This window comes from Agelaius phoeniceus, chromosome Z (genome assembly GCF_051311805.1).
Source record: "Agelaius phoeniceus isolate bAgePho1 chromosome Z, bAgePho1.hap1, whole genome shotgun sequence".
Lineage (NCBI taxonomy): Eukaryota > Metazoa > Chordata > Aves > Passeriformes > Icteridae > Agelaius > Agelaius phoeniceus.
Window position 1 is genome coordinate 20,898,509 of NC_135303.1, and position 16,592 is coordinate 20,915,100.

At 35.5% G+C, this 16,592-nt stretch overlaps 1 protein-coding gene across 5 annotated transcripts in view; it reads right to left on the minus strand.

Annotated features, from left to right (window-relative positions):
* TMEM161B (transmembrane protein 161B) overlaps positions 1 to 16,592 on the minus strand; it is a 36,869-nt gene that overhangs the window by 17,365 nt on the left and 2,912 nt on the right. For 4 of the 5 annotated variants that reach the window (XM_054651518.2, XM_054651514.2, XM_077171886.1 and 1 more), the window contains 4 exons: positions 11,653 to 11,756; positions 7,042 to 7,122; positions 2,575 to 2,672; positions 746 to 902 (listed from right to left, as the gene is read on the minus strand). In XM_054651518.2, coding sequence (XP_054507493.1) covers positions 746 to 902; positions 2,575 to 2,672; positions 7,042 to 7,122; positions 11,653 to 11,756 — 440 coding nt within the window. Of the gene's footprint in view, positions 1 to 745; positions 903 to 2,574; positions 2,673 to 7,041; positions 7,123 to 11,652; positions 11,757 to 13,248; positions 13,339 to 16,592 lie in introns of all 5 variants that reach the window. The other variant, XM_077171889.1, reaches the window with a different exon arrangement.

Consider the following 16,592-nt stretch of genomic DNA (forward strand, 5'->3'; position numbering starts at 1 on the left):
CGTATGGGGTACACAGTTAATTACCATGCAAGCATCTATGTGTGATAATGCCTTCTCCAGTAAAATAAATTTAAAAAATTAACTGCCTCCTCCGTAACAAAACAAACATTTTATGGTTTGATAACGCCTGTTTCCTAAATACTCCACTTCTGTTTCCCTCAGTTTCAGAGGTGAGTTTAGCTTTTCACAGAGCTCAGTTTCTACAACTGTTTACATACCTTATTTTCTGTAAGAATACCTTGAATGTATTTTAAAATTATGAATTCACACATGTATTTTTGCAGTAAACTAGTATACACATCACTGTGCTATTCTGATCAAGAAGCATCAGATTAAACATATTGGAAAAAAAATTTCTAACTAAATTTCACACTAAATTTCCAAACTTCTTCAAAAGCTGTACTTTCTGTACACATAACCATTTCTGATTCCCAAATTGAACAAAATCAAGTTAGTTTAGAACCACTACATACTACAGATGAACACTAACTATCTTTGCATACATGCATTTTTCTCCTAAATGGTCTGGTATTAATGTTAGCAAGCTAATGATACCAGCATTTGCAGAGAGCACGTACAGCGTATATATTATTCAACAATAACATTAGCTTACAGGACCCTTTTTCCAAATGGCAAATATTTTTGTGTCCTGCCCAACAGTGGCATGGAGACTTATATGAATTGCACAATTATGTAAACTATTTGGAACCAGTAGAGGGGGATTCAACACAAGAGAAAAGGATACACTGCAAAACCCAAGACAAGCAGACACCACACTATGCTGATATTCATTTCTTGTGAGGGCTTCATAATGCTGTAGTAGACTTCTGTCACCATATACACAACTGTAGCTGCAACAGTAAAATCCACCAACCACTGATATTCTGGAAAGTAATGCAATGCTGAAAAATATATGTTTGTGAATGTTAAAGATATGTTTTAAGGCAGTTACTGATATATATGGAATGGAGAAGCAATTAAAAAAGGTTTTTAACTGTGTATTAAGTGTATTGAAATGAAATTTAGGTAGACCAACATCAACCAAGTGAAATGTAACAATGAAAAAGTTACTCAACAATGTGAACGTCATTCTTTAGTTCTGTCATCCAATACTTCATAACTACTCAAATTTATAAGGCTGTGAGGTTTTACTATTTTATCACCTCAGCTTTTATACATTAACATCCTAAATCCAAAAAGCATACATAATTTAGATTTCACAACACAGAGAGTAAATGGTTTTCCAGTTGAGTCTGGCTGCAATTCCAGGTAAGATGGTTTGTTTTGACCCTTTGTAAAAGATTGATATCTCACTGGCTATCATTTACTATATTACAAATAAACAGTTCTTTTTATTTTACAAACCCCACTATCTAAGATAACTGATGGATTGCTCATCAAGATTTTGTTAATACATCCTATAAAGCAATAATCATTGTGTAAACTTCACTGTAAAAATTCTGGGAATCATACTGTGTCGCATACAGGCTAGATGTTATGGAGAGAGTTCCCTTAGGTATTGGAAACTCCAAAGAACCATTTGTGACAACACAAATTGTCTCCCCCAAACACCTTCCCTACATGTACACAATTTTAAAGTGAGAAAACACTACTGAACGTTTGACTTGATTACAAGCTACCTGTTGGCAAAGATACGAAACTGGGCAAACTTTAATATTTCCAAGTCCTACACTTGTTATTTTGAAATAACTATCTGGTTAGATTTACAAACAAATTGTATATATTATTTTTCAAACACAGTCAAACCCTATCATTCAGGTTGACAATTACATGACATAATTTCAGGTAAGTAACACTAATTGAAACTTGTGAATGTTTTGTTTATTTACTTCAAAAACTTCATTTATGTTACACACATGCTGTCTCCTACAATTTAAGCTGAGAATATACATACTTTCTTTCTATATTTATCCAGAGTACACATAAATATAAAAATGTAGGTAGAAAGAAAATATGTATCACATACATACTCATATATGACCTTTCTGTACAGAACAACTGATTATGATTTAATAATCAAAAATTACCATCTAAAAAATAATAGTAATACTTTCCACTTCCTTCAAAACACTTAATACTGCATATTTCTGTACTGTCGCTTGCTGTTTTTAAGCATTTTACCTGAATGCTTGAGATGTATGGCTGAAAGGGCTTAGGTTCCAATACGATAGCACATATCCTATGTTAGATGAGCAAAAAGTATGACTTGACATCTACCAATTATTATTTTCTTGTACAAAGTTAAATACTCTATTTTGAATAGACAATTATGTGATTGTTTCAGTGCTGTCTCATATTGCTATAACTGATAAAGTTGTGCTTTATGTTGGCTTTCATCTACTCATCCTTTTCCACAACACTGCTATTAACTGTCACTCATAGAACAATAAAGGAGACTCAGCCCTACTACGTGCTTTCTCATTTATGACCAGCTGTGCATTCTATTCATTCACATTCTACAAAAAGGACATTTCAGCATTAATTACAAATAAACACTTGATAGAAAGAATCAGGATATATTCGAAATAATGTATTATTGTTGCATAGTCTTACCAATAGTGTCCCTTTCTGTTACAGATTTTGTTTCCAGATGAAGATCAATATCTTTTGGAATGGTTAAGGGTTTGTTTTCAATATGACCATTATATTTTCTGTAAAATAAATAAATAAATAGATAGTACAAGCATGGGTATGACAAAATAAATTTTTTCAATATAGAATGACATTTCAAATTTTAGAAAAATGTAGAATGCTTTTTTTTCCCCAAATACAAGTATTTTTATCTTTTTAACTAAAAGTAGAACTTCAAGTTAAAATCTTGGAAAACAACCAGATATGTCAATGCCTTCCAGCTATAACTTGACAGACTCTGACATACTACTGTGGTATGGATTTAAATGGCTTCCAGCTCCTTCAATCTGAGCATGCATTGGATCAAGGTCCAGGAGACAGTATTTATTTCAGCCAACTAATTTTATCTATTTAGAGCTACAGGGTGATGTCAAAAAAAAAAGAAAAAAAAACTTGCATCAGTCCTTCTTGTCACAACAAGGTACATCACATGAGCTGAGCTAAACTAACCTAGGTCTTTGAAAGGTCCAACCTACTAACCATCAAGCAAGGCAATTTAAGGCATCTTTCTAATCTAAAAGGATGTGTATTTAGACCAAAAGGTGCTTTTCATCTGGAGCTCTCGAACTATACCAATATCATGATTTTCACTTCCCTGAAATAAGGTCATACTGGAAGACTTTAAATTTAAAACCCAGCACACTCTTAAAAGAAGATTAACAAAGTTAAAGAATTTAATCTGGGAGTCCAGCATTAGTAACTAGTGTAAAACTTCCTTCTCAAACTATTAAAAAAAATCATTAAAGGAGATCAGAAGATGTTTTGCTACATTAAAAAATCATACCTAAAACTTAAGACCTCTAAAAGGCTAGAAGAAAACAATAAACTGCCACATTTTACAATATCACCTCTGAAATTAGAAAAGGAGAGGTGGACTTTCCATAGGAAAACAAATTATTGCAATATAAGCATTAAAAAGAAATCAAATCAATCACAAACTTAGTTTTCAGGAATGCTTTCATCTCAGCTCATATGTGAGAGGAAAATACAAGCAGAAAACTAATAAAAATTTTCAGGTTATATTTATGCCTAGTATAACCTGAAGCACAAGAATTTTAATGGACAAACTATAGATAGGAATCTAAAGTATTACCCAAAAAATTGAGTTATGCAAATCTACAAAAGAAGTCCCAAACACTGCCCAAGGACTAGACAACCTGCAAGCTCCTGTGTACTTCCATGCCTGCAGCTGTACTCCTGATTTTTTTCCTACTACCTGTATCCAGGAGTACTATCATCTTGAGTGAGATGAGCATTTTTACCACTGAAGGCATATCAGATCAACAAAACTTGGTGTTCCTACACTTTAATTATCCCAGGCAATCCAAGAGGCACAGAACAGACAGGACATACCTAGGATCATTGAATGCTTTAGTTCAAAGTAAATCACAGTAGCTATGGATCTTTTCATAAGCCTAACCATTTTGTATAATACAAACAATTCAGAAGCAGAAAACCCACCTAATATTCTTGTGGTCCTAAAGCCTACAGTATAATACACTGAAGGGTAATATGCACTGAATAAAATTAACTAAAATTTCACACTACAGCTGTTTCTAAGGCAAGTTTTCAAGCAAGCTCCTTGTATCTCCTTTAACCATTTCTCTTTAAATTAGTTCAGACTGAGAGTGTATTTAAGGAGCTGGTAATACACTTTGCAAGACTATAGTCTTGACAAAGCCGATTCTTTATCCTGCAAAATATTCTTTATCATGGGGAGTATAAACCAGATACATCTTTATTTCTCTCACACTATCTGTTTCACATCTCCTTGTTGGGATGACTCAGAAGATGTACATTCCATTTTGTGCAACCTAAATCAGTAAATCGACTCGACAGGAACAATTCCCACTTAACCATGGCTCTTCACAAACCAGAGTCACTTCTTTCAAGGACACAGAGGTACACTCATTCATTAAAAAATAAATTATTATTCAGTCAGTGGTTAAACAAGTAAAGCAAACAAAACATCATTTAAGCCTCCACATTACTGCTTCAGTTTCTTTGAAGTTTTATGTTCCCCTTTGATTAACATTCACCCTGGTACAAACACGTACTACTACTATTGCAAAAGACTGGCAAGGCTGAGGAAAGGCAATTAAGAGCAAAGGCACAATTATTACGTGGCAGTACAATTGTGTTTTTCAGTTTAAGGCTCCTATGGGTGGACTTAAACTTATAATTACATAAATTAAGTTATTTCACATATGAATAAATATCACCGGTTATACGGATAATTATTAATTATGTTCTTATTCACAATTATTTTGCCTCATTTTTGTCACAGAAAACTGTTAAGATAAAAAGACATTCTTAATTTTAAGGAATGTTGTAAAAAAAAAATTACTACTTTACAAGGAACAACTTAACCCAGAGAATGGCGGTGAATGATGCTGCATCAAGTTGGCAGTTGGTCACTCATAGTGTTCCATAAGGCTCGGTACTGGGCCCCATCCTGTTCAAGATCTTTATATATCATCTGGACAAGGGGATGGAGGGCACCCTCAGTCAATTTCCAAACACTAAGTTGGATGGGAATGTTGATCTCCTGAAGGGCAGGAAGGCTCTTGGGAGGCATCTGGACAGGCTGGATTGGGCTGATACCAATGGCATGAGGTTCAACAAGTCCAAGTACTGCGTCCTATACCTGAGTCACAACAACCCTATGCAGTGCTACAGGATGGGGCAGAGTCACTGAGTACTGCCCAGCGGAAGAGGATCTGGGGCTGCTGGTTAACAGTGACTGAACATTAGCCAGCATGGGCCTAGAGGGCCAAGAAGACCAAGCACATCCTGGCCTGTGTCAGACATACTGTGGGCAGCAGGACTAGGGCAGTGACTGTATTCTGTAGTCAGCATTGCTGAGGTCATACCTAGAATCCTGGGTTCAGTTTTGGGCCCTTCACAACCAGAAAGACATTGAGGTGCTCGAGCAAGTCCAGGGACAGGGAACTGGGGAAGGGTCTGGAGTACAAGTTAGATGAGGAGAAGCTGAAGGAGCTGGGGACTCTCAGCCTGGAGAAAAGGAGGCTTACAGGGAGCCTTTTTGTTCTCTACAATTGCCTGAGGGAAGGCAATAGCTCCGTGTGGAATGGTCTCTTCTCAAGGTTAACTAGTAACCGGATAAGAGGACCTAGCTTCAAGCTGTGCCAGGGGAGGTTCAGGATGGACCTGAAGAGGAATTTTGTCGTGGAATTGGAATGGGCTGCCCTTCTTGGGCAGTATTTTGTGGAGTCATCATTCCTAGAGGTTTTCAACAAATGAGTAGATGTGGCCTTCAGGGCTGCAATTAACATGTGATCAAAGGTTGATCTCAGAGGTCTTTATCAACCTAAAAGAGGCAAATACAATTGCTAACCATGCTGCTTAAGAGCTAGGAAACAGGAACAAAAATTAAATTACAATTAACATTGTATGAGCAGTGCAGAGATTAATTCAAATCTTAAGATTTATAAGGGAGTTCATACTGGGATAGAAGAAACAGAGCTAGAAAAAACCTCCGGTGTTGCCAAAAAGAAAACCACAGTGCATTGTCTGGTTCAAAACAAAGCCAATTTTGACATATTTCATCAACATGAACAGCTCCACCACCTCAAGATGTCTCAGTTCCTGATGCAGCTGTACTTTTGGTACAGCTGTTTGGAACTTCATGTCTGAATACCAGAAATCTATTTCCAGCTTAAGCTGATAGAGAGCTATTCCATCCCCTCAGTTGTCTTTTGATAGATTCAGAAAGCCTAGCTCTTTTAGCCCCCTTGAATAAGACAGACTTTGTTTCCTGGATGATCCCAGCAGCTCTCTTTTCCTGTTCACATACAAATTTTATTTTTCTTGAACACAAGTGATCGGAACTGTATACAGTAATCCAGATAAAGTTCTACATTGGTGTCTTGTCCAAGAGGATTAATATTTCCCTCTCCCTTCACTAGAAACATTTAATGTAATATATCCTAAGAGCCCATTTGCCTTTATCACAGCTGTGTTAAGAGTGGTGGCTTACAGTAATCCTATGTTAAACTAATATACTCAAATCTTTCTTCTCTCACTTCAAGATGAAAAGCTGCAATCCTAAGACTTGTTTCCACAGTTTTTATCTAAATGCATACACTCACTAAAAAAACTTGTCATTGAATTAGCATTTCACAGACCGTTCTGTGGGCAGAAATGAACCAGTTCTGCACAATTTGGGAATGTCCAACTCTGTTAAACTGATAAAACATGTTTTGATAAAGAACTGTGACAATTAATGCAAGCAGGGCAGTCATATGCAACTAGCAGTTTTTAACTCATGCTAAGACAAAAGCAGCCTGGTAAAGTTACTAGATGAACCATATAATGCTGAAAAAACCCCAAAAGGTGGGGGAAGACAAGCTTAAAAGGAGTATTTACCTATCTTTTTTACTTTTCCCTCTTTGCTTCCCTGCAAGAATCCGCAGTTCTTCTTCAGTGGGATGTTGATACCACCGTAAGCTAAAGAAAAAAAAAACCTCAAGTAAAACAAGACCATTAGTAGCAATTTAAAGCATGGCTTTCAAAAAACTGTATAACAACACAGATTTATATACTTACTAAGACACCTAATTTGTCACTCCTAAGCAAGACACCTTTGTGTGTCAGTACCAACCCTACCTGAACTGAACAACAGCTAGAGTTCAGTTCTCTACAGCAAATGAGGTACTTATAAATAACTAGAAAGCTTTGCCACTTTGTAATTCACATGAAAGCCCTTCAGGTCTCTGAACAACAACTTTTAAAGATATCATCAAATACAGCAAACACAGTCATATAAGGTGGGAAAGTTCACTAGAATAATTATACCACTACAATTACTCATTAGAACCATATTCTAAACAACTTAATAAAGTATATTATATCCCCGCCAAACCCAGTAATTTCCCAGAATCTGAAATATCTATTATCTAATAATCATTACCAAACATAATCAAATGTTTTTTCTTAAGCAGAGCACATTGTAACCCCTTTCCTTAAACACTTCTCAATGATATCTTCAACTTCTACTAGAAAAAGTGCTATTAAAAAAATCACTAATTTACACATAATTGACCTGCAAGTCTTTTCACTTTCATAGATCAATGCAAGTCTTTTCACTTTCATAGATCAATCACTTTCATAGATCAATTAATTGCCCATTCATTTCAAAAGGCAAGAAATGGCATGGAAATTTTGAAGAGGACAAACAGAGATGGTTAAGTGTCTAAGATGGTATATTTTACCTAAATTTCTAAGTATGGCAAAAATTTTAGTAGCTGAAACAAGCATTTTCCACATTCTGTCCAGATGCGGGAAGTCACTATGATCTCCACATATCACTATGATCTCCACTCTGAAATGGTGCAGTAAAGGAGACCAAGTATTAACAAGGACAGACATGAGAAATGTGTGTGGAAGTAGAAGGCCACTAATTGTCACACATGGTGATGCAGGTCAATACATGATAAAGGAATCCTCAACCACCACCTCACATAAAGAAAACTTCACCAAGTAGGACCATTCAAATCCATATTGGTGAATTAGAGATGATGTCAGATGCAATTTCAAAAAGTTAGCAAAGGCAAATTTGGAAGGCATCAAAACTCAAACAATCTCAAGCCATTTAATAACACTTGATTCCCGGCTCCGTTTTAGGAAGGCTGCCTTCATCCTGGGAACTCTTCAAGAGAAAAGAACGCTAATACCAGCCAACAGACCATCAAACCATTGCACACTGCAAATTTCCACTAAAGGAATTCACCGCCAGTTCCAAAACTGAAAATGGCAAATATCACAAATTTTGCATGAACACAGTTTTGGATGGGGAAAAAAATGAACTCAATTTTGTACTAAGTAAAACTTAGTTCATTAATTTATTTTTATTATGTATAGTACAGTTGAGGGATCTGTGATTTGCAAACTTTGCTGAAAAGAAGACTTTAAGACTGAGACACAAATAAATCAGAGAAACAAGCTTTGCATCCAGGTCAAACTACTCTAGATGTTAACTTCTGTCCTTCACATGACCCAAAGCAACTGTGAAAAAGCAGAAATATATTCTCCTGTTTTGTCATTTACCACATCACCCTGATCTGTACTTGGGATGCTAATGATGAAAGCCACCTATGTGGCAAAGAAACTTTTCAAAATCTTTCCTGCACAGACAGAGAAATGGCACCTTATGCAGCAGAACAGACAAAATTCTTGTTCTGTGTAGCATGCTAACACAAATCAAACCACAAATTATACCACGATTTGCTCCTAATTATACTACAAAATGACATTGCAAGTGATAGCAATAGGATAAAGAGTTTTGGTATTTTTCAGTTGATAAACCCTACACATCTTGCATTTAAAATCTCAAAACCAAAAGACTTGAACAAACATTTTCATAAAGACAGAGATAATATAAAGTAGTTTATATCTGTTTTAGCTTACATATGCTTAAAACTGAAATCCCACAACTGATTACCTTATGGCTTTGACATATCCAAGTCAGTCTGAATAGCAACCGACACACAGACATGCCCTAGTTAATTTGAATAAAGGTCATTAACGAATCTACAACAAAACATCCATTTTCCCCTGTATCCTGACATGGCCTGAAAACATGGCAGCTGAAATAGCTGAGTAACTTAAAAAGCAATGTTTTGGTAGAGAATGTTTTATTAGTTAAAAATGATGCAAGGCCTATGCAGATATTTAGGCTGCCAAATATTTCAATAAATCTATTTAATTGCATTCAAGTTCTGAAAATAGCACTGATTGAAAAAGTTCGTATTTCTTAACAAATTTATGTAAATTGCTCTTCAAGAGTCAATGATAGCTATTTATTCCATTAGTAAGTAACTACCTTAAATCTGTCTATCCTAACAATTCTTTTAGATTTTAAGAAGTCTTTGTTTCCTTTTAACAAACTTCCCATAAACACAAACAGCCATCTTTAAACAAACAAGTCACTTAATGTTTCTGTCTTGTCTGATAACATGTTTATCCTCCCTCCCATTTAGCAAGGACTATCTACAGACATTTCAGATCTGTCTTGCCTGCTAATCCTTTGGAAGCAGGACATTCAAACAAAGTCACTTAAAAACCACTGTTAGATATCAAAGATTAGTTGAAGTTTACTAACAAAGGTTAGGAGGAGCAGGTGATAATTTTTTCTTAGACAGATGGACTGCTTTAGGAGTGTGCCTGTACCTGCACGCTTACGTCTGTAAAATCCTCTATAAAACCCACCCCACCCACACAGGTCTGTCAAATATCACTGGGAAAAAGACTATGGAGAAATGGGTTAAAGATAAAAGATAACCTTAGTTATCAGGTTAACTAAGAAAATAACTGCTTTTCTTTCTATCGTTAAAATTCAGATTCTTGTTGCAGTGAATCTTCTGACTTATTCTTATTTCTAGACCACAGGATTATTTCTGACTCTTTATACAATCCCTGTATTCAGGGAATTATTCAGAGTGCCTGAAATTACAATACACTAAAATAGCTATCAGATATTGAAATTACAATACACTAAAATAGCTATCAGATATATAAAAGAAAACTGAAAAGCAACAACCAGCTACTAACATGGAAGGCAATAATAAAATTTCCACTGACTTCAATAAGAGCAAAATTACCCAAGCACAAGTGCTGAAATCCTGCTTGAAGTATTTATCAATCTGCAGATGCGAAGATAAAATAAGAAATGGATTTGAAAAATATTTGAACAGCAAACTTCTCCCTATTGCTGGAACATGGCATGCCTTAAAACAAGGATACTTGTTTTCACTTGTAAGTGAAAACTTCACAAAAATGAAGAACATGGGCATAATACTGACAAATTATTTTGCAAGAGCAATTAGATATTTAAATTTTCAAATAAAAGTTTACATCAATCTTAGACATAAAAGGTACAATATGTAATTTGGATAATTGCTGATAAAAAAGACTCTCACAGTGACACACTTTAAAAATAAATGGTAGCCAGTTTCATATTGATTAGTGCCATGTTCTTTTTAGAGCACAAGAAAGGTGATCAATATCCTGCCAATATGGTTAACAGTGAAACTTCACACAACAATTAAAGTATGATTCCTGTTTGTGCCATTCACCTGACAATTACTGTTTTCTGTTATATCTAACATACATCTAAACAACATTTACAGTTACTTTTCATTAGGAACTTGATGGGTGATGAAATCTGGAATATTAAAAAGGAACAAGTTGATAATTATGAGATGCAGAGAAAAAAGACAATGCAAAGATTTGTTAATACTCCTATGGAGTACATTATTATTCAAGGATACTCCTTCAGAAAGTAGGCAGTAAGGATCTGATATTCTCAAAATTTTAACAGTTACAAAAGACAGCACACTACCTGCTAATTGTACAAAGTGTTCCTCTTACCAAATGAAAACACACAGTACCTATGATTCTTTTTAATATTTAACATAGTGGTTTATATTCAAAACAGCTGCTGTTTTAAATTGTTATTATGGATACAGCGACACAGGGAATGCTCCCCTAGCAACTCACTATGTCTGTTTGATCTATTGCTACAAGGAAGTAGTGTACTGAAATTTATATTAATCCTGTCCTTTGACGTATTAAAAAGGAATAGAATTTTTAATAAATACCTAAGCACTCTTCATATGCAAGGTTAATCAGGAGGTAGATTATCAACAACACAGAGAGAGTGCAGAGGAAAAGAAAACCCTTTTATTCTTCAGTATATTGAATTGAATTTAGCTTTTTAATATTAAAGGATGCACCTTGTACCTTTAATATAAGAGTTGAACAACAATTAACTATGTGACTGATACAATTAATAGCAACAAACAAGTACGTTCTTTTACAGCAACACTGTCATTTTGCCTTGAGACCACAAATCAGGTGTAACAATGCTATGGTAATAAATTTAATAAAAGTCAATTACTTAAAAAAACCCCAAACAAGATCAGTATGTTTTACTTTTACCACCCTGTTGCATAATTACCATATTCACACTTATCTTACCTGCCACTACAGAGAAGCCAACGAGCAAGAGAATAGTGAGGTATGATCTTCTGTATGACACTAGCCATTACCATGGTAACCACCAACTGTACACCTATCACACCCTGTAGAGAAATAAGTTAATAACAAGTCAGTATGTGCTTCAGAAAAGTGTTTAAGTATCTTAAAAAAAAAAAAACTAACTTAGTAACAGTCTGTATAACAGGCATGATAACACTGGGGAGGAATGGGGGGAGTGAGGGGGCAAAATACTAAAGTTGTTAAAAAAAAATTCTCTGAAACTTGCTACAGTAACTTACAAAATTCATCAAAGGGAAAAGGCATTCTCAGGTCACCACAGCTAATCTCCCTGAAGAGGTCTAAGATCCTCCCCCTCATAATGCTGGCCTCATTATGTATGTACAGACATTTCCTCTTTGTTTACCTAAATATGTGGGTTTCTATCTTCTCTGATTAGTCATTTTCAAGGACTCCTCTCCACAGCATCATCATCCCTACTATACCAGCTCAGTCCACCACCTTTTCCTCTTGATTTAAGGGTCATCAACTCTTTCCTCTCTAAATCCTAGTCTAAATACCAGTTTGGCCAGACTACTGGTGAAGATGCTCTTGTCCCACTTGATCAGGTGGATACTGCTCTGTCTTACCAATCCTTGCACCTCAATAGAGTCCCATGGTCACATAAGCCAAATACCTTCTACCAACACCTGCTATGCAATGAGCTGTTAACCTACAACTCTACATCAACCCTCCCCCTCCCTACCAGCAGTATAATCTTTCATCCTAAATAATGCACTAAGGAAAGTGCACGCACTCTTTTCTTCCTTTAATGCTTTCTTCCTTAGTAAAACAAAATTGTGCAGATACTGCTTTTATTAAAAAACATAGGCAGATGAAATGTTTTGGATATACATTATTATCTGTAATTCAACACGAATGAGGGAAATAAAGACAGAATAAATTATCCTTTAACTATTTATAAACACTTTCAATATGTTACCATATGTCTCACAAAAAAGTGCCATGTGTCAATAAAAGGAGGTACTACTTTTTTATACTTTGAAGTAGCACCTTTGGAGGGCGTCAGATACCAGCAAGTTTCTTTGGTGCTCAAGAGTCTCCTCACCTCCTCCCTCTTTGGAATTTCTACTGTTTCTACACTTTGGTGCCATCAACTCCTTGAGGTATCTCAAAAAGTAAAACCTCACTTTTGTTTATGTTCTGCTTCACTGATATTCAGGATCAGGAGCTGTACATATTTGAACGCTCAATCTTTATTAAGGTTATGCATAGTTCTGCACATAGATTACTCAAACCAATTCCACCAGCTTCCTAGCTAAGACAAGTGCATTCCTAACAAAAAAGTGTTACCAGCTGCATGCATAATATATATGCTATACTTACATTACTAAATTGCTGAGTATATACTCTTTGAGTACAAAACAAACCATTTTAAAATCAAATGTTTCTTCTGACAATCTTACACTAAGCCCTATAACCACTTCCACCCAATGTAAGCGAGAAATCACTGTCCCTTCATCTAGCCTCTCTACTAAGCCATTATTCTCAGAATTCACTCTCTCAGGGTGAACTTACATTAATATTCCTCTAGAATAATGCATTTATTAGAAGAACAGCCTAATCAGATGCCAATATGTCTCTTCATTTACTCCTAGAGCTTCCTATCTGTAAGGGAAAGAAATTGCCTTAACTCAAGACAAGAGAAGGGAAAAAGATGCAAAATAGGCAGTTTTTTTTATATAGGGCAGCAGGTCCACTAGCTGAGCTAAAATACTCACAATTCAAGAGACTACTTAAAAGTGTACCCATAGAAACTAATTTCCTTACTCAAATAAAGCCTGCACATTGTAACAGAACCCATCAAGTACAATTCCTCTTAGCCACTGAATGCCTTGCTGCACCCTATATACCTGTTTCCAGCAGAAATTTATAGTGCTCAATCCCATAAAGTTACTGATGTATTTGATAAAAATAGAAATACCTGCAAACCTTTCCGTGTACAAATAAAAATAACCTAGCAAGTTTTAAGCCATTTGAAAAAAAAAAAAAAACAACAACCAAACCTAAAACCCCAATGATATCTCTAAACTTAATTTTGATTTTGTGGAGGAAATATCCTAATATCCTTCTGGTATTTTTCTACATTTTAAGCAATTAAAAAATGTATATACATCCATATACATATATGCCATATGTGGGCATTTTTCTTGATTCCTGAAAGTTAGTATTTAACCACAAGCAATATACTAATAGAGAAAAGCTGTCACAATAAATTTTTTAAAAAATCCACTGCATTAATCTTCCTGCAATCTACCAAGAATACTAGTCACAGGAACATATTAGACAATATAATGAGTCAAAATAACATGCTATGCGCACAGCACAACTTTTTGCAAACTTTACCTTTCTGCCTGGATGTGTTTACACTCTACTTGTAGGTTAACTAACACACTCCAGGAAAATCTACAACATCCCAAACTACCCCCATATTACAACACTAGAACACATTTTCCCTCCATCCCCAAATACAGGGTTCAATTCAGGCTCTGTCTAGATCCAGTCTCCCCCAACTTCTGAGTCTTCACTTTACACTAATATCAGTTTAAATTCAAAACAACTAATTTCAGAACCATAAATGAAGATTAGGTGCTGGTTTCCACGAATATCATACATCCTCTACTTGCACATTAGAGGACACAGGATTCAGATCTTCATCAGAAATCTACAACTTTAAAAATCTAGAGTATAAGAAATAGAGTGATAGATGTTTGAGGAAGGAGATGCTCAATGTCAAGGCTGACACCACAGGGGGTTTTGAGGACCTCTGGTAAACAAACCCTGGAACCTACCACTTGATGTATATTGAAGTAATAAGCCCATAGTTGGTGACTGGGTTGACTCAAAACTAAGAGAAACACTACTTACTGTTAAGAGATGAGGAACTGCTGCACAGATTAAATAACATGTCTGCAGTTACAGAATAGTTTGTAAAATTGAAACCATTTCATAAGGCCTCCAACACTGATTCCACATACATCCATGTCCTTATCGTGCTTCAGCTTTGCAGCTTGAAACTTGAAACCAGGTTCAAGACACTAGAGAGAGAGGTCTGCATTCTGCTGATCAAGACATTTTTGTCAATCTCTCTAATATTGGGAAGCATAGGGACCAAAGCTGACTATGTAAGTCAGTTTTTCTGCAAAACACAGGCTGGCAAGCAACCTCCTGACAAGGTCTCAAACAAGACTGAAATGGTACAGCCATGCAGCAACAACACAGTCCAATAAACTGCAGTCTGTCTTTCTGCCATAGAGGAAGATCTTTGATGGAGAAGATCTTGAGGTCTATGTTCACTTGATCAGAAGTCCTGAGGACTATGTTCACTTCCTGACCCTCCAGTAACCATGGCATTCCCACCTTTGTTTGAGTAACATAACACACTTTACGTAAAAGCTTTAAATGAAACACAGCAGAGAACACATTAAGTAGTCCACAAGAATAGTTTCAGCAGTTACACTAATGTGAAGCTTGACAAATTTCTTAAAATTGGTAGGAAAGAAATGGCAGGCCGAAAATGCAAAAGTGTAAGGTTGAATAAAGTATAACCTGGACTTTGGTTTTCACAGTCTTTTATAGTACATACCTGGAGACAGACTTGCTGATTAGTCTGAAGGACAAAAACTAAGAATAAGCAATTAAGATAAAGTTACAATATTCTTATCTACACAGTAAGTGTACTTAAAAAAAACCAACAGCTACCTCACAGTAAGAAAAAAAACCACAACAAATTTTTAAAAGTACTTCTGCCTAAAGAACATTTTTCTTTTCATCATTACTTGATTTATAGAACATGAAATAAAAAGACAGACAAGGTTGATTGTATTATGCAAAGACACCACTCCAGTCTCCTTATTTTGACCTTGCCCAAGGTTATTCCTCCTTACCTGTAGTAAAAAGGCATGGTTTCCGTCTTTTCTTCCTTTTACCACTTATCTACCTATTACAAATAATTCAAATATCAGCTTTACACAGGACTTTAAAACTACTTGTTCTCATACAGTAACCATTTCCTCCATTACAAGATGAGGGCCTTGAGCTGAAGCCAACTGCTGTATGCACCAGGACTGCAGTAGGAATACAACTGCACGACTGAAAAACAGCTGGTAGAATTCCATTCACAATTTCACCTTCAGAAATTTAATGCCCACTACTTACTTTCTGAAGTGGCAAGTCTTGTAAAAACAAGATTTTAACACAACTGTACTTGAGTACCCTACAGATGTTAATACAGGGCATAATAATATCTTTCAATGGTAGCACACAAACACACTAATATGACTTTTCAAGTAAGATTTTTCAAGTAAGAAACTGAAAAGGTATTGTAATAGTAGTGGCCACCAAGATTTTTAAGAGAATATAACAAATATTCCTATCTCCTGCAATTTTAAAAGTGCGATGGTATTTGTGAAGTCTGGAAGATAAATCCGCTTTGAAATACCATTTAATAGCTGACACATTACTGCTTTTCCTGTAAATGAGACTTCCCCATATAATTTTTTCTTCATATGAAAATTTTTCTCCTTCTGTCCATGCTAAAGCTCCAGCTTGCAAAAGCAAAATAGTGTTCTCCTGAAACATAAATGCAATTTAAAATTGTTTCCTAAATAGTAGAAAATATTATATAGGATGGCCAAGAAAAGTGAGCTTGCTGTACAACATCTTAAAGTGAATGCTTCCTGTGAAAATGACTACTTTCACAGAATACCTTTAGTCATTACGATAATCAGCATCCTGAGGCAGTTCAAATCCTACGGTTTGTAGAAATCAGACATTCATACAGCTAATTTTGGAAAAGAAATCTACGCTAAGAGAACTCTTTAAAAAAAAAAATCAGATTTTTACTGTTTTTTCTATTCTTA